General features: G+C 58.4%; 3 protein-coding genes across 6 annotated transcripts in view; 1 reads left to right on the forward strand and 2 right to left on the reverse strand.

The window, feature by feature from the left end:
• The window catches only part of LOC102051075 (B-cell differentiation antigen CD72-like), a 40,685-nt gene extending 30,532 nt beyond the window's left edge, over positions 1–10,153 (reverse strand). Inside the window, exons 1-6 of one of the 2 annotated variants that reach the window (XM_055699608.1) lie at positions 9,932–10,145; positions 9,729–9,821; positions 8,589–8,903; positions 8,310–8,458; positions 7,981–8,078; positions 6,727–7,736 (exon numbers count right to left, since the gene is read on the reverse strand). In XM_055699608.1, coding sequence (XP_055555583.1) covers positions 7,613–7,736; positions 7,981–8,078; positions 8,310–8,458; positions 8,589–8,903; positions 9,729–9,821; positions 9,932–10,076 — 924 coding nt within the window. In that variant the 5' untranslated portion in view covers positions 10,077–10,145 and the 3' untranslated portion in view covers positions 6,727–7,612. Of the gene's footprint in view, positions 1–6,726; positions 7,737–7,980; positions 8,079–8,309; positions 8,459–8,588; positions 8,904–9,728; positions 9,822–9,931 lie in introns of those variants that run through there. The other variant, XM_055699607.1, reaches the window with a different exon arrangement.
• An 823-nt stretch (positions 10,154–10,976) lies between these two features.
• On the reverse strand, positions 10,977–13,980 carry LOC102051417 (killer cell lectin-like receptor subfamily G member 1). Its single transcript, XM_005436918.2, has 5 exons — positions 13,503–13,980; positions 12,964–13,041; positions 12,193–12,341; positions 11,831–11,934; positions 10,977–11,296 (listed from the first exon to the last, which is right to left on the reverse strand). The coding sequence occupies exons 2-5, from the start codon at positions 13,001–13,003 to the stop codon at positions 11,101–11,103; spliced, it is 489 nt and encodes a 162-aa protein (XP_005436975.2). The 5' UTR covers positions 13,004–13,041; positions 13,503–13,980; the 3' UTR covers positions 10,977–11,100.
• Positions 13,981–14,372: 392 nt separating this feature from the next.
• LOC106631010 (uncharacterized) lies at positions 14,373–18,151 on the forward strand. Of its 3 annotated transcripts, none has more exons than XM_055699874.1 (8): positions 14,373–15,624; positions 15,738–15,812; positions 15,929–16,006; positions 16,944–16,994; positions 17,074–17,109; positions 17,197–17,241; positions 17,436–17,579; positions 17,672–18,151. In XM_055699874.1, exons 1-8 carry the CDS (start codon positions 15,288–15,290, stop codon positions 18,007–18,009), a joined length of 1,104 nt encoding a protein of 367 aa, XP_055555849.1. In that variant the 5' UTR covers positions 14,373–15,287; the 3' UTR covers positions 18,010–18,151. The 3 variants fall into 3 exon arrangements, with proteins under 3 accessions (XP_055555849.1, XP_027657745.1, XP_055555848.1); XM_055699873.1 differs by having other exon boundaries at positions 14,374–15,624; positions 16,941–16,994; XM_027801944.2 differs by lacking the exon at positions 17,436–17,579 and having other exon boundaries at positions 16,941–16,994.
• The last annotated feature ends 5,199 nt before the right edge of the window (positions 18,152–23,350 follow it).

Raw genomic sequence — 23,350 nt, forward strand, 5'->3', positions numbered from 1 at the left:
GCAGCCCTCATAGTGCTGTGCTTTGTGCTGATAGCAAGAAAGGCGGTGATAACACACCGGTGTTTCAGCTACTGCTGAGCAGCACTCACACAGCATCTGGGCTGTCCCTCCAACATTCCCCCCTCACCAGTAGGCTGGGGGTGGGCAGGATCTGGGGAGGGGACATGGCCAGGACAGCTGGCCCAAACTGACCGAAGGGATATTCCATACCATATGAAATCTGCTCAGATATAAAAGCCAGAGAAAGGAGGAGGAAGGAGGGGAATTTGTTACTTACAGTATTGCTGTCTAGAGCGACTGCTACACGTACTGAAGCCCAGCTTTCCGGAGAGTGGCTGAACTTCGCCTGCCGATGGGAATTAAAAAAGAAAATCTTTTGTTTTGCTTTGCTTCCATGTGCGTGACTTTTGCTTTTGCTTTCATTAAACTGCCTTTATCTTGACCCACAAGGTTTCTTCATATTATTTTCTTATTTTCTGCTGAGCAGGGTAGAGATAGAGCTGCTTGGTGGGCAGATGGCATCCAGCCAAGGTCCTTTCTGGCACCCAATGTCAAGCTTGAGACAGCGGCAGTTGTATACAAAGTAAGCCATAGCTGTGGTAGTTATCAAGTGGATCAAGTGCAAGCTCCTGTGTGGGTCACGGAGTCTGCTAGGTGGACGGCTTATCTCTATTTTGCGAAGTTTGGGAACAAGTTAAGGGAAACAACGGCTGTGTGCTTTGCCCTGACATAGATGGCCTTTCTGCGCTGTGGGAGTGATTTTGTGGGGGGGGTGAAGGAACTTGGGGCTGAGCTAGCACAAACAATGACAATGTGCTTTGCCCTGGCATTGATGCCTTTGCTGTCCTAGGGTAGCTATCTTGTGGAGAAGATGAGGGAATACACCTGCCTCTCCGTGCCCAGGACTGATGTGGATGGTTTTGTTATGCGGGGTCCTGAGGTCCTGGCTCACCCTTATGTGAGCTGTTCAATACTGTTACTAAATACTGTTGGCATATTATGGGTTTTGTGGACTTTGGTCTCACCCCGGTGTAAGAGGAGACAACTTCTGTGTGAGGCAATACAGAAATGTGCCCTGAGACGGCGGTCCCAGGGTGGCAATGTGTGTGGAAAGATTTAGGCAGATTCCTAGGATGGGCATCACTTCCCATAGCCAGGGGCTTTGCACCTGATGGATGCACTCTGTGCTGGGTAACCAGCTGGCTGGGTGGCTGAGCCCAGAGAGTGGTGGGGAATGGAGTTACATCCAGCTGGTGGCCGGTCACAGGTGGTGTTCCCCAGGGCTCGGTGCTGGGGCCAGTCCTGTTCCGTATCTTTATCAGTGATCTGGACGAGGGGATCTAGCACACCCTCACCAAGTTCACAGGTGACCCCCAGCTGGGGGGAGCATTGATCTGCGGGAGGGCAGGAGGCTCTGCAGGGGGGTCTGGGCAGGCTGGAGCGATGGGCCCAGGCCAGTTGTGTGAGGGTCAACCAGGCTCAGTGCCGGGTCCTGCCCGTGGGTCACACCAGCCCCCGCAGCGCTGCGGGCTGGGGGCAGGGGGCTGGGAACTGCCTGGGGGGAAAGGGCCTGGGGGGGCTGGTCGGCAGCCGGCTGGGCATGAGCCCCCCGTGTGCCCAGGTGGCCAAGGAGGCCAGCAGCACCCTGGCTGGTGCCGGGAACAGCGTGGCCAGCAGGGCCAGGGCAGTGCTGTCCCCCTGCACTGGGCACTGGCGAGGCCGCCCCTCGACTCCTGTGTTCAGGTTGGGCCCCTCACTGCCAGGGGGACGCAGAGGGGCTGCAGCGTGTCCAGAGATGGGCAGGGGGCTGGGCTAAGGCTCCGGTGCTGGGCTAATGGGGCCAATGATCAGCAGCTGTGAGGCAAAGAAGCCCAACAGCTGGGATCCCTTGCTAGAACCTGAGGATCCGGGAGAAGCATTGGAAAAGAGGCAGCAATCTGCAGTCTCTGGAGACAGCTCCTTTCAGGTGTGAGGGCGAGAGATCCATTCAAGGAAGCTCTCACGAACTCCCCAGGAAAGTGGACTACTGCACATGAAGGCATCCAGTACCTGAGGGAACTAGCAGTACTAGCAGCCATCTACAACGATCTAGACAATGAGGAGGTCTCCAAAGATCCAGAGGATGTCCTGTGCACACGGGCCATGTGAGGAAGGTGATTCAAAGTGCCCCGATATCACATTCTAACAGCTTGGCAGCGATGTATTGCCTGGATATGGGTACACCAGCTGTGGAGAAACTGTCTTCTTGGCTCCAAAACTTGGAAGAACATCTCTGCGCTCCCTCATCCCTACGGGCCAGCACCTTGGCTGTCAGGGGCGCCCCAAGAAACGCGTGCTCTGCTGCCCCAACCAGAGGGAAAGGGAGCCCCAGGCACGTGCCGCACGGTGCACTGTGGTTCTGCCTGCGTGAGCAGGAGAGGACATGAGGAGGTGGGATGGTGAACCCACCTTTAAGCAGGAAGCCTGTGTTAATGAACCGAGAGGGAAGACGGCTGTTAAGAAGGGGTCACCCACGAGAGCTGTCGGCACAGTGGCTGCAGAGACACAAGAAGGCAATCAACGGTCTGCCAGACACAGAAGAACTGAGGTCAGCTCTCCTGATCCTGGTGAGGGGACTTCTGGTCCGGCACTGCAAGGGTCAGACAGTGAGTACTCTGAGCAGGAACAGGAATGGAGGGTCCCTGCCTTCAGGCAGGTGGAGGAAAGGGGTGACCGGGTATACTGGGCCATGTGGATTCGATGGCCTGGCACATCAGAGCCACAGAAGTATAAGGCTTTGGTAGCCACTGGTGCGCAGTGTATGCTGGTGCACAAAACCCATCTGGATCTCTAGAGTGACGGGGGTGCCAAGTATTGCCTTCATTGGAGGCTGAGGAGAGCATGACAGGGGACAAGAGGGAAAAGCGCTCCGCTGTGACCGGCCCAGAGGGCCCTTGCATCCTTGGCACAGGCTGCCTTAGGATAGGGTACTGCCACGGACACACCAAGGCAACCACTGCATAGTCACCATGGTGGAAGCAACTACTGGGTCACTACAAACATGCCCTGTAACCATGCCACTGCCTGAAACACCATCTTAGGCCCTGAAAGACAAATTTTGTGGCAACATGGTAGCCCAGAAAAAGTTGTAACAGATAATGGGACTCATTTACAAAATAACCATATAAACTCATGGTCAAAGAAACATGGCATTGAGCAGGTGTGTCACTTCCCTGTCACCCACAAGCCTCTGGAAAGTCTGAGAGATGTAATGGACTGCTGAAGACTATGCTGAGAGCATTGGACAATGCGGCATGGAAGCACTGGGATATAAATTTAGCAGAAGCCGCTTGGCTGATTAGCACCAGAGGATTTGCTAACTGTCCTGCCCAGGCAAAACCCCTACATACCATGGGAGGTGATAAGGTCCCCGTAGTGCACACAGGGAAGTGGCTGGGGAAGGTCGTGTGAGCTGCTTCTCCCATGGGAAAAGGCAAACCCATTTATGGGATTGTCTTCACTCAAGGACCTGGGTGTGCTTGGTGGGTAATGAGGAAGGATTGGCAGACCTGTTGTGTGCTTCAAGGAGATTTAACCTTGGGGGGGGGGGAGGGGAAATAATCTGTGGTGTGAGCTGCATGTTATAGGAAGTAATGTAGCAGGAATGACCTGAACCAACAAAGACTGAGATTCACAAGGAACCAGACGAGTGCAATAATGACCCAAACCAAGCTGGTACTGGTGCCCAGCAATCAAACATACTGCTTCTGCTGTCCTGAGTGCCCACCTTGACAGATGGGGCTCAAGCCATAGCCTCTTGTGCACACCTGAAGGAGTAGGGGAAGATCATGGAACAGAAGGGTAATATCTATCTGTTAAAGGACAAGGGATAGTAGTGAGAATGTATAAATCTGTATGTTGGGTATAAAGATAGTTTAGGTATGTAGTTTAAGTTGTAACTGTTGGTAAGGAGTTGCAGTAATGAGAATTAAATACAATGGAATGATTAAAAGATACATACATATATGTACTAAGTTATGTGAGACCTAAGCATGACAAAAACGGTATGGAATAAGGGGTGGAGATTGTACTGAGTCTGACTGAGCCCCCCAGCAGCCCTCATAGTGCTGTGCTTGTGTTGGTAGTGAGAAAGGTGGTGACAACACACCGGTGTTTGGGCTACTGCTGAGCAGCACTCACACAGCATCTGGGCTGTCCCTCCAACATTCCCCCCTCACCAGCAGGCTGGGGGTGGGCAGGATCTTGCATAACGTTTGCTTTTGCTTTCATTAAACTGCCTTTACCTTGACCCACAATTTGGGGTTTTTTCACCTTATTTTCTCCCTCACGCCATTCTGCTGAGGAGGGGAGTGATAGAGCAGCTTGGTGGGCAAATGACATCCAGCCACAGTCAACCCATCACAGGGGTGAATGAGGGACCCCTTAGGCCATGAGGGAAAGGGGGTGCAATGAAGAACCCTGAGACCATTGGGGGTGAATAAGGGAGACCTTATTCCCCCAGTGGGGGAAATGGGGGTGCAATGAAGATCCCTGAGATCATAGAAGTCAAATGAGGGAGCCCTTAGGCCACAGTTGGAAATGGGGGTTCAGTGATGAGCCTTAAGACAGTGGGAGAGAGGGGTGAGCACTGCGGAGGCTTAGGAACACAAACAAAAGCCGAGACCCCTGATCGCTAAGACCGTGGTGGGACCTGAAATGCCAGGTGAGCAAGGAGAGGGCCCTGTCCCCGACCTCTCTGGGGGCGGGGGAGGTCCAGGGGCAGCATTTCAGTGTTTCTGCAGAGAGGGGGATGAAGTGGGGACTACTTTGCTAAGCTGGATGTGGGCGGCTTCTGGGAGAGAAGGTCATAAGGAGGGTGGTGGGGTCAGCCCATGGCATGGCAAGGCTGGGACAGAATCGCAGGAGGTCCCCTGTAAGCTCAGATACCATGTGAAATAAGAATTTGCTACATTTGGCTGGTCCTGGGGACCCCAGACATGGTCTCCCTGGTGCCTGCAGAGAAGTAGGCTCCCTGTCTCTGGAACCCTGAGCTCCAGCCACCACTGCCCACTGTGTCATTGGGCTCTGCCACCACAAGGACACTGCTAATTCCTGCCCAGCCTCTGTTTTCTGGGTTCCCCAGGCCTCTTCAGCACAGCTGCTTGCTTGCCCATCTTGACACATCGGGTTCCTTCTTCCTTCCCAGCTGCAGGAATCGTCCTTTCCTTCATCCAATATCAGCAGGCTTCCATCACCCAGTATCTCCAGGCCTCTCTGGACACCAGACAGTCCCTCCAGTATACCCACTACTGCCCAGTTTTGTATGCCCAGCAGCTGACTGAGGCCATCCCCATCCCATCATCCAGGGCGCTGGTGAAGGATCCAAGAAGCATCAGCCCCAGGATCAACCCTGCTGGGATGTTACCAGCTGGACAAGGATGTCACTGACACCCTCCTGCAGCCCTCCCACTACCCAGGTTTCCACCCACCTTCTTCTCCTCTTCTCCTGGGCACATGTCCCTGCTCTGCCAGCAAGGAGACCATGGGAAACCATATCCCAGACCTCAAAGGCCCATGATAAACAGCCCCCATTACTCTCCCCTCATCCATAGCCCAGTGTTCCCACAGCAGCAGGCAGGTCAGACAGGCATCATTTGCCCTTGGTAAATCCTGTCTGGCTTTCCTCATGCACTATGTGGCGATGCATTTCCTCTCACTCCCCTGGGCTGCTCTCAGGAACCCCCATTATGCCTTGGCCTTTGTGTAATGAGTCAGGCAGTTGAGCATCCCATGATGGTATCAGCAATTCTTGCATGGCTGAGATGGGGAGTGGCCCTGACTATCAGGAACTCCTGTTGTCTGGCCAAGGTGGGAAACAAGAGCAGGGGTAATCGATCATCCCCTAATGGCCTTGGAACTGTCCTTACCTGAATTGTAGGCTGAGCGGAATGGTACCATTGTTACTGGAATTTTGAAAAATTACCAGCCTGGTGGTGGCCAGAATGGAAATTTACAGATGACTAAAGCCAATCGTCTTGCGACGCTATAAACAGTGGTGCTAAGTAAGGCCCTTTGAACTCTCCTGCACTGCAGTGGGCTGTGACCAGCGTCCCCCTCCGAGTGGGACGCCTCTCGGAGCTCGCAAACTCCCAAGTCTGTGAAATTTGGAGCACCGTTGTCGAAAGCTGGTGGCAGGGCCTGAGCTGAAAGCCCCGCTCCTCGAGGCTCAGCCCTTTGCCCACTGAGAAACGCCAAGTTTCAATGTGTATCGCTGAACTCCGGGGGAACTCTTAACAGGTATACCTTTGTACATTTACATATATAAACCTATACATCTATTCCTTTGTGTCTTTGTGTGTGAATTGATTCAGATACCTCATAGCAAATATAATATAAATATTACCGTCACGGATCCATAATTAAGTCACTGTTGTATATTGAAGTAAATATTACTGATCTCACTTTGTATATGTTAAATCAGTTGATGATTAAGTGCTGCTAAAAATCTTATGATCCACCACAAAACTGTGATAAAACCTTAGACATCCTTTAGATATAAACCATTGTCCAAGTCTGAGACGAAGACTAGACCTACCCACACCTAAACTCTGTCAGGAGTTTAGAAAACAAGGGGCTCCTCACTGAACCTCATGACTCTAGAAAGATTTTCTTACTCTTCATATTTCTTCCATTAGACACAACCTGTTGACCAAGCCTGAGACTAAGATTAGACCTAGCCACACCTAAACTCTGTCGGGAGTTTAGAAAGCAAGATGCAGTGGCAGGGTCTCCTTTATTCTTTCGTGTCTCCTGTCTCCGTGTAAATCATTCTAGCTTGATTCTAACTCAATTTTCCATTGTCTGTTTCATCCATGTAATGAGTAATAGAGTGAACCTTGACATCAAACTTTGTGAAGTTGCACTCCTACAAATTCATGTTAAAACTGTGTTTGCTAACACCTTGGATGGTGATTCTTTAAGCAAGCTAAACCACTCATTCATGACAACCAGCATGTCCTTCCCAAGCCTGGACCATCACATGCTAAGGACGACATGCTGCTGCTTCTTCCTGGGATCAAGGTTCTTCTTTGTCTGGAAGAACAAAGCTCAGCTCTGGGACAGGCTGTGGCCGCTGGCAGGTCATGGAGGGAGGAAAAAAAGGGAAGGACAGAGGCCAGCAGCAGCCAGTGACAGAGGCAAGGGACAGCCAGTAAAAACAAAGGACTCCCTGAGGGGGACACTAGTGGTACTATCATACCCAGCTTCACAGCATGCAAAAGACACCCCCCAAACCAGCCTCAGTGGAAGGCAGCGGAGGTAATCAGGGTTGGGTACTGGTGTCCCCTTCTTGGGTTATGGGAGCTGGGGCTGGAGGGCAGGGGATGGGGATGTAAGCATGGGCATGAATGTGGAACACAGAAACACAGTCTTTTTTCAATAATTCTTGTTTTGAAAGGCAGGCACCTTATTTCACAACCTGTATCCCCAGAGCTCTGCAATGCGGTTGAGGCAATGGTGCACACGTAAGCAGCTGTGTAGGAAGGAAAGGGTGACTTTGCTGTGCACCCCCAGCTCCTGTCCCTCAGTTCTGCAGTGGAAAGGGGGTCTCAGTTATCCGCTTGGCTGGGATAGGCTAGAGGGTCTCCAATGGGCTGCTCAGATCTGGGGGCTTTTCACAGATCCATGAAAAATTGTTTAAGCAGTTGGAGTAGCTCATCCTGTTAAACAATATTCTTGCACAAGTCTTGGGCCAACTTCTCCTAGAAGGGAAGGAGCATGTGAGACATGCCACCACTATGCTCCCAGCATGATGCCAGCCTGTGGTATCTGCCACATAGCTGTAGTCCCAGGGCCCCTTAGCCTGGGCAGGAAGGCCAGAGCACTGCCCATGACCAAGCATCAGCCCCATATCTGGGACAGAGAGTCGGGCTCTGCCCAGCACCGCTATGCCTGGCTGGTGAAGATGGGAGAGGTGCAGGTGGCCAAGATGGAACAACTTACCCTTTATACAGATCTGTATCCCACCCCTCATGTTTATTATGAGGATTTTGATCTCTCTCTGCAATCCAGTATGTGTTATCACTCATCACCAAAAATTGCTGGGGACAAGAGAAGCTGTCAAGCACCTGCCCCATGGCCAGTGCCCACCTGGTTCCCAGGAGCCACGGGGCTACCATGCTCCTCCCCGCAGGCTGCTGGGACGGGCACCCAGGGCTTGCGCTGCCACCTCAGCATGTCCACAGCTGCCATGCCACTGGCGCCACGGGGTTCTGCCCAGCCCCACCATTGCCCACAGGCCCCTGGGGTGCTGCAGCCCCCTGGCTCTGTACCGGCAGTGTCCAGGTTGGCCAGTTGCCTTGGACCAGCAGCTGAGCGGATTTCATTCTGCAGTCATGACGGCTTTCCCACCACGTCTTCCTGCTCATCGAGATGAAGAGGCACTTGCCCCTGTAGAGCACCCAGCCTGAGGGGCAGCAATCTGGGGGCAGGGGCACAGCTCAGGCACTCGCCCTCCCATGGGTGCTCAGGAGGCCAGCCTGGCTGTGACCAGCCCCCACATCCCCCCGGCAGCATCACTGCCTGTCCCCCCAACCCCACCATGGCCCTACCTGTATTCACGCAGGCACGCAGGCTGCTCACAGTACTCTTGCTGGCCCTGAGCTCCCCCTGCACCTCCTGCATCTCCTCCTGCAGCACAGCCAGCTCCTGCCTGGTGTGCCCCAGCTTGACGTTCAGGTTGCCCAGCTCCTGCCAGCTGCTGTTGCCCTCCCGCCACGCTCGCTGCAGCTCTGCCATGGCCCACGCCAGCTCCAGCCGCATCTGCTCCAGGCTCTGCTCCCGTGCCCTCACCTCCTGCGAGAGGCGGCCCCGCTCAGCCGCGTGCTCCCGGGAGGCATCCTGCAGGCTGTGGGTGACCTGCCAGTCTGGGGACAGCGGGGGTGAGCTGGGGCACAGCGATGGGACAGCCTGGGCAGGGCCACGTGGGCTGACCCTGCTCAAGGCATGGCCCTTGCAAGGGAGAGTGGGATAAGAGTGTTCAGCCTGTGGGCAGAGACTGTCCTGGGGGTGCCAGTGGGATGGGAAAGGTAGTCCCAGCGGTGGCAACAGGAAGGGAGGAAATGTGAGGCAGTGGGAAGCAGTGGGAGGCAGTGGGAAGCAGTGGGAGGCAGTGGGAAGCAATGGGAGGCAGTGGGAAGCAATGGGAAGCAGTGGGGGGCAATGGGACACAGTGGGAAGCAGTGGGAGGCAGTGGGAAGCAGTGGGAAGGAATGTGAGGCCGTGGGAAGCAGTGGGAGGCAGTGGGAAGCAGTGGGAGGCAGTGGGAAGCAGTGGGAAGGAATGGGAGGCAGTGGGAAGGCAATGGGAAGCAGTGGGAAGCAGTGGAAAGCAGTGGGAACCAGTGGGAAGCAGTGGGAGCCAGTGGGAAGCAGTGGGGGGCAGTGGGAAGCAGTGGGAAGCAGTGGGAGGCAGTGGGAAGCAGTGGGAAGCAGTGGGAGGCAGTGGGAAGCAGTGGGAAGCAGTGGGAGGTAGTGGGAAGCAGTGGGAAGCAGTGGGAAGCAGTGGGAAGCAGTGCAGGCAATTGGAGGGCAGCTCCGGGCAGCCAAGCAAGCAGCGGTGCTGCCCCTCGACCACCAGCTCCAGCACCCCCAGGCTAGACAACCCCCCAGCAGCCTGGCCCTTGCCCAACCCACTCCCAGTGCCCCCCTCCCTGGCCACCCCCCCACCCCACGGCCCTCGCCCTGACTCACAGCAAGTCCCCAGGGCCACCACGGTGGCCACCAGCAGCAGCAGGCTGGCTGCCAGCAGCCTCACAGCGACACGCCAATGCCGGGGCCGGCGCCCTGCAAGAGATGCGCGCCCATGGGCATCACCGCACGGTGCCACAGCCGCCACCCGGTGCCCACTCTGCACCAGGGCACCCCCGCAGTGGTGGCCGCGGCCGGGGCCTCACCTGGGCTGGGTGCCACGGGCACCGGTGCCGGCGGCACGTTCTCATAGGGGCTGTCATCCTCATCGGGGGCTGCGTGGCAGGTGGGGGAGGTGAGTGGGGGGGCCATGGCAAACTTCAGGTCGGCGTAGACCACGCTCTGGGCCATGCGGGTGGGTGCTGCCCCAGGCAGCAGCAGTAGTCTGATGGCGCAGGCTGTGGCCAAGACTCCATGGGGTGGAGCCACTCCTTTGCATGCAGAAAAGCAGAAGTAGTTGCTTTATTTGTAAAACGTGGGTTTATTTCTGAGGCCACTGTGCTTTGTGGGGGTGGTGGGTGAATGAACTCCATCCTGGGCAGCACACTCCGCACGCACCTCCCCAGGCTGCAATGAGCCCCAAGAAACCCCATGTACCGCCCACAGCAGGGCCATGCTGCCCCATGCATCACCTTCCCCATGCCATCCCCTGCTCGGGAGACAGGATGCTGTCACGGTAGGTGCTTGGTCCTCCACTCATGCCAGGAAGGACTTCCAGGTTCATCCATGCAGAGCTGCCTGCTGCTGGCACGACCCAGGTGGTCTATAATGAAACCGTAACAGCCCCCAGAACCAAACCCTCCCAAGCCAAGCCTGAGCAGGCCTTTTAGGCTCTGGCAAATCACCCAGCCTCAAAACAAAATGAGGGCACTTTTGGTGACTTCCTCAGACTCGGCAGGCACCAGGACAAAAGCTGTCACCTAGCCCAAGCCCTCTGTGGGACCAGGGAGATAAAGGATCACCTCTCAGCTGCCTTTCCTGAGAAGCATAAACCCCAGGCATCCACCATGATCAGAAAACCCAGAGCTTTGTGGGGGACCTGCTCCAGCCTACACAGGAGCTGCTCCACACTGCCATGAGGCCGTGAGGTCGCTTGGGTAGATGCTGGCTTCTGGCCACTTCCTTCAGTGCCGCAGCAGCTGCAGTTTCCCACTAGGCAGCAACATGACCCCCCCAGTGAGCGGGAAGATGCACCTCCATCCCACCACCCTCATCCCCCAAAACCAATCACAGCATCCAGGCGCCAGAGTTTATTGGCATAGATCCAGTGGGATAAAGAGGTCTGACTGAGGAAGCAGTGGTGCCCAGGGATGCCCATGCACTGAGGCTAGGCAGGAAACAGGGTGGAGGGACACACTGGAGGTCCTCACGGTCATCAGAGCCCTGCACAGATGTAGGTGGTGTTTCCCCAGAAGAAGGCAGGGGGCGAGGACCGGAGCCACTGCAGGGTGGCTGCACTCCTCGCACAGACCCAGCCGAGGGCTTCCCCACACAGACCACCCGACAGCCCCAAGCCTGACACTCTGCCGCAGGCCAGGAAGGAGCTGGTGGAACGCCGGATTGGGAAGAGCCTGAAGGGAGAGAGTGAGCTGGGCAGGAAAGGCTGGAGTCATCACATCAGCAGCTCCTCCAGCCAGGGACCAGAGGCTGCGCAGAGATGCTGTGAGGGCAAAGTTCACCCTCTCCATGGACCACTGTTCCCTGCCACCCCCCTCCTAATTAGGATATATGCTCTAATTGCCCCCCACCCTACCCCTGCCTGTTTGACATGCAGCCCCCAGCCTCATCACGCACACAGCACCCCCAGGTCCCTCCTAGCAGGGGTCAGCTCCAGCTGCACCAAGCAAAGTCCCTTTCTGCAAACCTGCTTTTGGGGGACCACCCCAGCACCTCACCCAGGCAGGGTGTGGGCACCAGGGTCAGGCCCCTGCAGTCTTCTCTCCCCTTCCCTAAAATGCCCCAGTGCAGCCCTGGAAAAATGAGACGTGGGCAAAACGTGGAGCACATCCCTGCATGCCAGTGGGCTGCCTGTTCCCCTGTCATCTCCCCGAGCCCTGATGCTGGACCCTCAGCATCCCTGGCTGGGGAGAAGTTGACAGCCTCACCCTTTCAGTGGGGTGCCATCCAGCCACTTCCAGTCAGACCTGGAGCCATCCCGTTTCAGCCCCACGTGGAAGACCTCCATGTTGGCTGTGCGCACCAGGAAAGCCTAGCAGAGGAGAGGGCATGCATGAGCTCCTTTGGGGGGATGTCCGTCTGCAACTACATGATGGGGTCTGCACAGTATGGGCACAGCATCGCCAGCTCCCTGCCTGGAGGCTTGGCTGGTCTTTGGACACATGGCTCAGAGTCAGGGAGCTGAGATGGGGCTGGCGATGGCTGAATAACTGCTCAAGGACCTTGAAGTGGTCACCAGCAGAGCCCAATGCCTGCAGGGAGCTGGACAGGCCAAACTGGGTGCACTCACCAGGGTGGTGTTGGCTCGGATGATGACCAGCTGTGCCCCTCTGGAGCAGCATTCCTCTCTGCTCTGCTCCCAGCTCTTTTTGGCAGAGGAGAAGTAGTAGCACTGCCCTGCATCCCAGAGCCAGCCAGCTGGGCAGAACTGGCATCGCCCTGCACATCAGAAACACAGTCTGCAAGAGCAGCCAGGATGGGGCAGCCAGCAGGGGCTGCCACCAGCCCTCAGCCCAAGGGACAGGAGGGTGACAAGGGGCAGCCAGGGTACCAACCAACCCAGTGTACTCCTATGGTTACTGCGGAAAGGGCCCTCCGCTTGCCTTTTCTCTGGAGCCCAGCTCCCACATCCCAGCCCCAGCTCCCCAGCAGGAGCCCCAGGGGAGATGGGCTGGTTACATGAAGGTGCTGGCATCTGGCAGGTGAGTCAACCATCCATGTTTGGGGATGTGATACAAACACCATTTGCAAAACAGTGGGAATGCAGTTAAAATTTCAACTTCACCAGAGACTGTTCAAAAGAGAGTGCCTGATGCCGTCTGGCACACGGATGCTCATGGTAGCCATAAGCCTGGTGCTGGTGCCATGCCCAGGTGATGCTGAACCACACCAGGGTGTAGCTGTTCAGCAGCACTGGGGCAGCTCTCCATGCTGTGGGCCAGAGGACAGGCAGCAAGGGTGAAGGAAGACTTGAAGGGGGGCACATTCTAGAGCAGGGACAGATCCTGCCTCTTGAAAGGAGCAGACATCCTGTCTCCAAACTCATCCAGAAGCCTCCTACCTTGCAGCATCTGTTGCCCGTAGCTGGGACTCTTGTCCATGCTCCAGGGACCATGGGTGCAGCTTGCCTGCTGTAAATCTACAAAGAGGAGCACAGGAGTGTCCCTGCTAACCCTGGGCCCCTGCAGCTGAGGGCATCCTCCCCTTTAGGTGACCTGCCAGCCAAGCCCACCAAGGTCCTTGTGGCTTTTGTTGTGCTTGGGAGCCCATCATACAACAAGCTGCCGGGGAAAGTGTTTCTGCCTTTCAGTTTTGATTTCAGTGTCAGTGCTCTCCCACCTGTCTTCATTTCATTGCCATGTGATGGAGTGGGATGCCCCGGCACTGTCTCCAAACCCACGCTTCCTCTCCCAGCCAGCCAGATGAGGTCTTGCCTCACTAGTTTTCCTGCTTGCCCCAGAACCCGCAATGCCCTCAGCCCCAGGAAGGAGGGCCCAGCTCCACAGGCAAGCTGCAGCTCTGTTGGTACACAGGCCCCATCATGCCAACCCTGACGCCAAGACCCCAGCCGGAGAGGTCCAGGCATAAGCAGGTACTCACTGTGGAAGCTCAGACTGGTGACGATGACTTGTGCCAGCAGGAGCAGCAGCGAGAGGAGAGCCAGGCTGAGGGCTGCCCAGCACCAGGGCAGCCGCACCGGCTGCTGAGGAGCTGAGAGAGGGAGTTAACACGGGCCCTGGGGGCTTGGTGGAGCAGTGGGGACTCCCCAGCCAAGAAAGGTCTGTGAGCCCCAGGAAGGATCCCAGAAGACAGAGGGGGAGCCCAGGAAAACTCAGGGAGAGCCTCTTTGCAGCACCCTGACCCTCCTAGAAGTTGTCTTCCTGCAAACTGTGCTTAGCACCAGGTGGGGGAAGCAGAGCAGGGGGTCCCTGTGCGCACTGTGGCACTGGGGTGCAGTGAGCATCCCCTGCCCTTGAGCCCCTACTGCCCCACACCCTGAGAGCAGGCAGTCTGCAACAGGAGTGGAGAGGACCTGTCTGGGAGAGGATACCCAAAAGAAGGGAGGTGGGGAGCAGGGCTGGGGCCATGGCCCTGTGGAGGGCAAGGGGCTGCAGCAGCGCAGGAAACCAGCTGGGAGAGATGGGGTGCCAGGGGCCAGGAGTGCTGGGGTGCCAGGGGCAGGGAGCAGCGTATAATTACCTGGTGGGGGGGGCAAGCGCAGATCAGCGTACATGACCCTCTCTTCCATCCCCTCCTCAGTGTCTCGCTCTTCGTCCCACAGGGAAGCAGCAACACCCTCCTAGCTCCCTTAGGCAGCCGGGTATGATACGAAATGGAAAGTGTCACTTCCCGGTAGGGTCCCCAGAGGCACCACCTGGGCCAGAACCCTGGGGGCGTCACAGCACTCACAGCAGTGGTGGGGCAAGGGGGAGCCCCGGTGAGGCTGCCGCCCAGGCATTCCTGGCACGAGGGAGCCCCCTGCCCCCGGCTTCGGGGCAGCGAGCCGTGAGGCCAGGGCTGGCCCGGGTGGCCGTGTCACAGTCACAGAATGGTTTGGGTTCGAAAGGACCTTTAGAAGTCATCTAGTCCAACCCCCTCTGCAACGTCGAGGCTGCCCCGACCCCTCGGTGCTCAGCAGAGCTGCCCTAGGGACTGTGGGGGGGACCCGGGCATCCTGGGGGAGCAGGGCACAGGGCACCGTGTGGGGGCTTGCCCCGGTGTGGTTTCTGCTGCCTTTTTTGCATGGGGCTGCAGCTGCATCTCAGCCCTGGAAAGCGCCGTGGGCGCGAGGGGGCTGGGCTGCTTCTTCCCCTCCTCGAGCCGTGGGGGCTGCCAGGACAGCCACCCCTGCCGTGCCCTGGGCAGTGGTGGGTGAGTGCCCAGCACCCCCGGGGTAGCCCTGGCCCGGGCTCCCCGCCGCACCGCGTACCGCACCGCTGCGGCGGGGCTGGGCGGGCAGGGGCGGCGATGCCTGAGGGTGATCCGGCGGGTGATCGGGACCGTGGCGGGTGGCGCGGCCAGGACTACGTTTCCCAGCGGCGCCTCCTTGGCCTGCACATGCTCGTTGCTGCGCCCGGCGACTCCCGGCAGCTCCGGGCGCGGCGCCCGGCGCAGCGTAGAAACACTCCGTGCGGCTGACGGTGCGACCGCCGGTGCGGCTCCCGGCGGTCCCCGCCGCGGCTCCCCTTACGGCCCGCGGCTTCCAGTGTAGCTCCCGGTGCATCTCCCGGCGGCTCCCTGTGCAGCTGCCGGTGCGGCTCCCGGCGCGGCTGACTCCCGGTCCGGTGCGTCCTCGGGAGCGTACGGCCGAGCCCTGCCCATCCCAGCCTCGCCACCCGCGCAGGGCCGGGCTTCCCCCGAGCTCCCCGCCTCGGCCCCGGCAGCATGCCCCGCGGGCGAGCCTGGACGCAGGCGGAGGTCAGCAGCCTCCTGGCGCTGGTGGGGGGCTCGGGGGAGGCCGCCCTGCTCATGGCCTCCACGTCGCGACCCAACGAGGCTCTGTGGCGGGAGATCTCCCGGGAGCTGACGGCAGCCGGATACAGGCGCAGCGTGGCCCAGTGCCGGTCCAAGTGGAAGGCACTCAAGCAGGCTTTCCACTCCGAGCGGGAGAAGCGCCGGAGGGCAGGACACCACTCGCCCCGTCTGCCCCCACACTACCGAGCCATGAAGAGCATCTGGAAGGCAGCCGGGCAGCCCGTCTTCGGGGAGCGGAGGATGCCAGGTGAGTGCTGGGGATGGGCAGATGGGCTTGGCAGGGCAGTGGCATGTGGGATACTGGGGGAAAACGTGCTGGGCGGCCACCCAGGGTCTGTTGATCTCTTTCTTTTCCTCTAGACCTGGTGAAGCAGCCCCCCAGGAAGCACAGGTCAGCCCATGCTACCTGCTCTCCATCCTCACCCAAATCACCAGGTATCCATGGGCTCAGGCAGCCAGAGTGGGGCTTGTCCCAGCTGTGGGGTGGCAGGCATCCCTTGTCTCCTAGTTATTGAAACTTTTTTCTGCATCCCCTCACTCTCCTTCTGCAGAGCAAGATGTTGGCGAGGATGCTGCGGGCATACTGCTGTCCCCGCTGCTGCAGTGTGTGAAGGCCAAGACAGAGAACGGTAAGTACCAGGCTGCCCCGCTGCACCAGGCTGCACGGCCACGGCTCCAGCCCAAGCCCATGCCAGCATGATCTTAGGGGATTCGGGGGTCCATCACAACTGCCTCAGGAAAGATGCTCTTGAATGGGGGTGTTGGGACTTCCTTCTCAAGGCTTTGGCTCCAAATCAGCCCCAGAGCATGGAGGGGATGGGGATGGCTGAGACAGGGCAGGAGGGGCTCCCCAGCTCTGTGAGGACATGGCAAGGCTGCTGGCTGCCCCATGGCAGGTTGCGGGGCTCCAGGTCTTTAAGGGACGGTGGCCCCAATCCAACCCAGGGAGCTCCTCAGCTGTGCAGCACTGCAGGGCATGACTCCCCTTACTTTGGCAGGTCCTGGCTCCCCCCTTCCCTAGTAACACCATAAAGCTTCGGATGAGTTAGGACTGGGTGTGAGGGCCAGAGATGCCTGCAGCTCCGCTGCCCTGCAGCCCACCCAGGGCAGATCCTGTACCCCCTCAATGTGCACACTTCCTGGGGTTTTGGCACTGAGGTGATGCGGGATATGTCCCTGGGTCTGGTTTGCATGGGCGCCCTGGCCAGCATCCCACACTGGGTAGTTACCTTCTGTCTCCCTAAATTCCCCCTGCAGTTTCAAGTGGATGTGGGATTCTCCTTCACTTCCAGTCCTAATCTGTTGTGTAGCGTTGCTGCGTGCTGCTACGCCGCTGCTGCCTTCCAGCCCAGAGGTGGCTGCATTGCAGTGGTGGGTGAGTGACTCCTGCTTTTGTATCTAGCTCATAAAACACTTTGGGGCCCTGCAGGGCGCTGTGGAGCTGTGGCTAGGGCATGTCGGGCTGCGGGGCTGGCCGGGGCAAGCTGGGCAGACCTGGGGCTGGTGGTGATCCCCTGACAGGTCCTGTCAGACGGTGCATCATTCCCCTCTGCTCTCTCCCAGCAGCCAGTGGGGACCACATCGCTGGAATGCCGCCTGCTCCCCCTGCCATGCCACGTAAGGCTTTCCTTGCCCCGCTCAGCCCAGTAAACTCCCTCAGTCCTGCAAGCAGGGTCTAATATGGTTCTCATTGCAGATGCCAGTCACTGTTTCCCTCTGCTTCCCCTCCTGGGTGAGTACCATGCCCAGGCCACCGTGTTTGTGGGCCCCAGGGCAAGAGGCAGCTGCAGCTCACAGGCTCTGTCTGCTCTCCTTCCAGGCTGTCACACTGCCCTGAAGCAGGAAGGAGCTGAGCAAAAGCCTGGTAAGTGTCTGTGGCTTAGAGCAAGTCCTCCTGCTTCAGGGGGCAACTCTGTTCTGTCCTGCCTGTGGGAACAGAGGGCAGGGGCTCCTGCAGGCAGTGCTGTCCCAGAGCTCTGCAGCAGGATCAGGCTGAGCATGGGGCTTGGGTGGCTCCAGCACTCTGGTTGCTCCCTCCATGCCAAACCATTGTGGCAGGGTTTCCTGGTGAGATGTCCCTGGGTATGGGAAGAGGAAACCAAGTGCTGCCAGTGGCTGCCACTGCCCTGGGCACCCCCAGGATGGCTGCCATAAGCGAGCAGCTGGCAGAGGGTGAGGAGGCATCGGACACGAGCCTGCACGGTGGGTCCTCCCTGCAGCATCCTGACAGCCTCACAGGGGGCTCTCGGAGCTGTGGTGAGGGTTTGCTGCCACTGACTCCCCTCTCACTGCAGGTTCCAACGTGGCAGGCTTGCTCCAGAGTGTCCAGCAGCTGCTGGTGCAGATCCTGCAGACGTCACGTCAGCAGCAGGCGCTGCTGGAGAGCCTGGCCAGCGACACCGTCTCCCATCTCCATCTCCTCTCCCACAGCCTGGTGCAGGTGGGTGAGACCTTGCACCAGCTCCTGCTCCGTCCACAGACCCACCCCAGCCCCCTTGGCCACTACGTCCCTCATGTGCCCCTTTTCGAGGGTGGCCCTGGGGAGCCTTGCTCTGCCAGCACTCCCCACACCTCCTCAGATCACAAAGAGGAGCCTCGGGCATCCCCTGCTGCTGGCTGCACCCCTCCATGAGTGGAGAGTACCACTATCCCCCATCCCAGGGGCAATGACATCGCTACACAGCCGCGGCACAAGTCTTTATAGCAGAGGTGCCAGATATTTTCGAAAGTTTATAGAAGAGAGACATTTTAATAAAATTAAAAATAGCTTTTTTACCAGCGATGAAAATTGACTGATTCTTTCCACCTGTCTGAGGGACGTTCCTTTTCTCACTTCCGAAATGAGCAGAAGGGGAACTCAGCTATTTACAGCCTCCAAGGAGCATCCAGGCTGCACACTGCGGGGCAGATAACACCTTCTGTGCCCCTGCCTGCTCCCTGACAGCTTCCAGCTCTGGCTGGAGTGGGCAGGACCCCAGCCTGGAGAATGGCCTTATGGGCTGGGGAGGGGAGAAAGGCTGCTGCTGGGGCTGGGAAGGGCAGGGAGGAGGCACAAACTGCATCCTGGGCAGCACTGCGGCTGAGGGGACAGCACATGCTGCAGCCATGGTCCCTTGGTCACCAAGTCTTTGGTGGGTCACTTCCAGCAGGTGAGCTGGGGCTGTCACAAGCAGTGCTATGGACTTGCAGCATGCTGCGGTGAGCCCCCTCCTGCTGCCAGGGCTCAGGACGTGGATCACTGTCAGGTAGCATAAGTTGCGGACGTGCCATGGCACATTGTGCTTGGCAAAGTGGTCATTGGCTCTTGCTCAGACAACCACCACCTCCGCCAGGATGCATGGATCCCACATGGGGATGGGGTGGACATGCCAGCTGCCTTCAGAATCTTCTTGGCCACATCCAGGGAGAGGATGTAGCCAGTGCTGCTGGCATAGGGTGGTTAGACATCAGGACAGTAGCCCTGCCATGCCACTGCGATTGCTGGAGTGCTGGTGGGTGATGTGCAGGTGACCGGCCGCTTCTCCCAGAAGAGAGACGCCACCTAGAGGCTGGTCTGTGCCAGGTCAAGCCTAGCCGGGAAGGTGGGCAAGTGGTCCATGTTGAAGCAGTTGTCATCCATCTTGAGGATGTAGCAGGGCTGGCACTACTCAGATGCTGTGCATGACCTTCAGGGTGAAGTTGCAGTACATGTCCCTGTAGATCTCCAGCAAGATGTCTCTGAACTCCTGCCCTCTCTGCAGAATGCCCCAGCCTACTGCTGCCTCAGGTGCCTGCCCCACCAGAAAAATTGCCTGCCAGGGGCTTGCCAGGGCATGCCATGTCCTTCAGATGCACATGCCAGCCAGCTGGAGCACCTCATGTGTGGCCAGGTCATGGAGAGGGGCCAGGGATATGGCCAACAGGGGCCACTAGTGAGATAGCCAGGAGACAGGCAGGTGCTATGACACCAGTGAGCAGCAACATCGCAACCCAGACAGACAGCATCTGGCAGGGGGGAAGCGTGGGTGAGCAGTGCTGGGAAAGCCCATTACCTGTTGCAGCACTGTCCCTCATCCCACACCAGCTACGCACCCTGGGTTGTGCCTCTGGCCATGCTGTGGAGACCCACTGTCCCCATGACTCAGTGGGCAGGGAGTCAGGGCCTGCAGGTGCTGCTAGGAGCAGGGCCGGTGGGGACGATGGTCCCATGACCGTGTACGAACCTTGCTCTACGCTCCCAAGCAGAGAGCAGAAAGCAGCTGGCTGCTGACCAGCAGCTCTGGCCCCAGGTCTCATAGCGGTGGGGCTTGCACACAGCTCTGACCTGGCTTTTCCCCCCTGGGAGCTGATCAGGGTGGGTGAAGGCAGGAGAAGGGTGGGATCTCCCTGAGCCCTGCTGCTTGAAACCAGTGAGGCTGCAATGGGAGGGCACCTTTGGGTTGTGGTTGCTGATGCACCCCACTAACCCTGCTGTGCTCCCCACTATCCTGCTGTGCTACCTGTCATCCCTCTGAGCTCCCCGCCACCCTGCTGTGATCCCTTATCATTGTACTACACTCCCCACCACCCTGCCTTGCTCCCTGCCATCCTGCCACGCTTCCCACCAGAGGCTGCAGCCTCCTCTCTCCAGGCCTGAGACACCATGGCACGCTCTTACTGAACCCTGGGGGTGCTGGGGCAGTGGGGCAGGACGCTTCCCCACACAGAGGGGGCAGGCCACTGGCAGGAGGTGGTGCAATGAGGGGTGACCTGGGATTGGGGTGTAGTAGGGGGCTGGCTGCAGAGGGGATGGGATTGAATCAGGGCCTGCAGTGGGGTGCTCTGAGGGTTGCAGATTTGGGGGAGTGTGGGGTGGCAGCAGCGTGCAGTGCCAGGAACTGGGAGGGTTAGACTGAGCAGGCAGCAGGGTACAGGGGCGGCAGTGGGGTGCAGTAGAGAGCAGTGGGGGTGCACTGGGGTGCAGTAGGGCAGTGGTGGGCATACAGGGGCGGCAGTGGGGTGCACTGGGGGTGCACTGGGGTGCAGTAGGGCGGCGGTGGGGCTGCCGAGAGGGTACAGGGGCGGCAGTGGGGTGCAGTAGCGCACAGCCCGGGCCCCGCGGCACCAGCCCGCAGCGCCGTACGCTGCCCGTGCGAGCACGGCCGGGCTGGAGTGACATCTCGGCAGCCAATAGGAGAGCAGGGAGGGGAGGTTGGGGCGGGGTCAGTCCAAGGCCCGCCTGACCGTCAGGGGCGGGGCCGAGGAGCACTCTACCCAATCGCAGAGGCTGTGGCGGAGCACGGGCGGCGCAGCCAATCATGCAGCGGGGAAGGGCGGGGCGAGGGCGTGCGGGCTCCCCCGCGACGTCACGGGAGGGGGATCCCCCAGCGGGGCGGGGCAGCCCCCGGGGCTCCTGCTGGGGGGCTGGTACCCAGCCTGGTCCCGCCTGGTCCCGGGCGGGGGCATCGCCACCCACCTGGGGCAGCCGGGCAGGGGGTGTCCTGCGGTACCCTCTGCTCCCAGCACCCCTTACAGCGCAGCGTGGGGTGCCCCTTGCCCCGGCACCCACAGCCTGGGCACGGGGCGCGGTTAGAGGGGCAGTGGAGCAGGGCTGGACCCCAGCCCCATTCCAGCGAGCCCCCAGCCCTGGGAGGCAGGCACCGGGCGGTTTCAGCAAGGGGAACCCGGGCTGGCACAGAGGGGCTGCAGGTGGGGAAGGCTCTGAGACTGGCAGACTATCGCTGGTTCCTGGGGGTGTCCATTTGAGACAAGCCCTGTTCCTGCTGAGCTCCATCCTGCTCCAGACACAGGCAATGGCCTCGTGCTTGCAGGGCACAGCTGGGAGAAGACGGAGAAAGCCTGGGGAGAGGAAGTGTCCTTTTGGGGCACGCAAGGCCTTCTCCAGGCTGGAAACAGAGGTGAAATTAGCAGCAGATCTCAGCAGGGTTTCAAAGCCACTCTCTGGTGGCCCAGGGTCTGTGAGGGTCCTGCTCTGGGCAGCCAGGACATACAGCTCCTTCCTGCTCCATCCCAGACAACAGCTGGCAACAAGGAAGCTGCAGCACACCAAGCAGCCCTCTAGACCCCAACAGCCATGTGACCCCCCCCAAGGCAGCTACGGCAGATCCCTGGGGTAGTGGAGGCCTGGGGGACAATTTATCCCTGGGTTTATCCCACTCTGGAACAAGTCAAAGCTGCACCACTCTCCTGATTGTCTCCATCCTGCCCGGTCTGCCCCAGCCCAGAGTCTGTATATAGTCTAGAGGAACTGAAATAATAAAATGTTTCTACCTCCCAGTGGAGCAGGCAGCAACCCCTTTGTCCCGTATGCCACTCCCAGCCACCGCTGGCATGCCGTGCCCTGGAGGCAATGCTGTGTGCCTGCTGGAGCCTGGCCCCAGCCCACAAATCAGAAGCATAGATACAGTGACCCAAATAACTGCCCTGAGAGCAGCTTTGGGTTGTGCCCTGTGGTTACCTGTTCGTAGCACTCAGCCCTGAGGGTTCTCCACTACACCAGCTCCTCCTCTTCCCTTTCCTGAACCAAAGGGTGCCCCAAGTCCTGGGATGACTTGGTGAGGTCACACACAGACCTCCTGGCCATGGCTTACCCATGGCCACCCTGCTAAAGCCCCTGGCCACAGCAAAAGCACTGGGTGATGGCATTAGGAACAGTCCCCTGGCTCTCAAGCCTTGCAGAATCCTGCTCATCAGCTCCAAATGCTGATGGAGAAGTTTACCATGGGGTAAATCACGGTGCAGCATGACTACGGCAGGCACCCTGTGCACACACTGCTCCTACCTGCTCACACTTCTCTCTGCACAAATGGTCAGCATTAACACCTCCCAGGCTGCTGAATGCCTGACCTGCTGCCAAAGATAGGTCTGCAGCCTCTGCCAGTGGGGTGTCCAGAGGGTTGGACCTCTCTGGGCATGAAGTCACCCCTGTCGGCCCTCAGGCACTTCCCTATTGTACTTTCTTTTAGAACCATGATGTTTTTCAACGAAAATGGCACCACTTTCACCAGCAACTCTTATCTATTCATAGGTGGGTCAGAAGGCAATGACGGAGTATTTGGGTGTGTGGTCATGCCCTGAAGGTCTCATGCAGCAAAGCAGCATCCAGCACCTCCCCTGCCACGCAACCACTGCTAGGGTATGGCGCAGGATGGATTAGGCAGAAGCGTTAACTCCAAAATCCAGAACTGAGTGAAGCGGCAGAGGGTGTCTAAGGACAAGGAGAGGAAGCTTCTTTGAAGTGTATCAGGATGTTTATCTCGATGTCAAAAGCCCTAGTTCACTTTTTTAATGAAGCGGCTCCCTGCTTTGAAGTGGATCCTCCTTGCACTGTGCCTAGCTGTGGCTCAGGGAGATCCTGCACAGACTTCACTCTCATCAGACCTTGATTTTTCTCATGTGATTTGCGTGAAAAACAGTCTGTGTTGCAGCAGACAGGGTTAGACAGAAGTGAAGACTCAGGGATGAGAGCAGGCAAGCTGCTTGCAGACCCAGCAGGCGGAGGATGGGGTCAAGTGGGTTTTTGAAGGCAGCCCGGAACCACAGCACACTCAGGGTCTGAGAATGAATTTCAGTTGAAGGCAGGGTGCAGGGAGACGCTCAGTGCCTGGGAGCACTTGGCACCTCTCTGCAGCAGGGACTGCACCCTGATCCTCAAGGTGTACTAATGTTTATGGGGTCCCTCATGAGGAGCTGGGTGTTGCTCCACGTCTGCCCCCCCAAACAGGGAAGAAGCCTCCAGCTCAGATTATCCATCTTCCCTGCAGGAGACGTCTTCATTAGTTGATTAGAACAACAACCCTCATGAGCTTGTCTGGGATTTATAGCTATGCTGGCAGGAGATTTGCTGACTGCAGGCCAGCCCTGGGGCAAAGCTCTTTGGGAGGATGTGGAGCCCGGAGCCCACTGGGACTTACCTCCCCTCCTGCTGAGCCAGGAGCCTCTGGATTGCACTTGTTCCAAGTCTATTTAATTTTAGCCAAAATACTCCTCCTCAA

This window comes from Falco cherrug, chromosome Z, assembly GCF_023634085.1.
Source record: "Falco cherrug isolate bFalChe1 chromosome Z, bFalChe1.pri, whole genome shotgun sequence".
NCBI lineage: Eukaryota > Metazoa > Chordata > Aves > Falconiformes > Falconidae > Falco > Falco cherrug.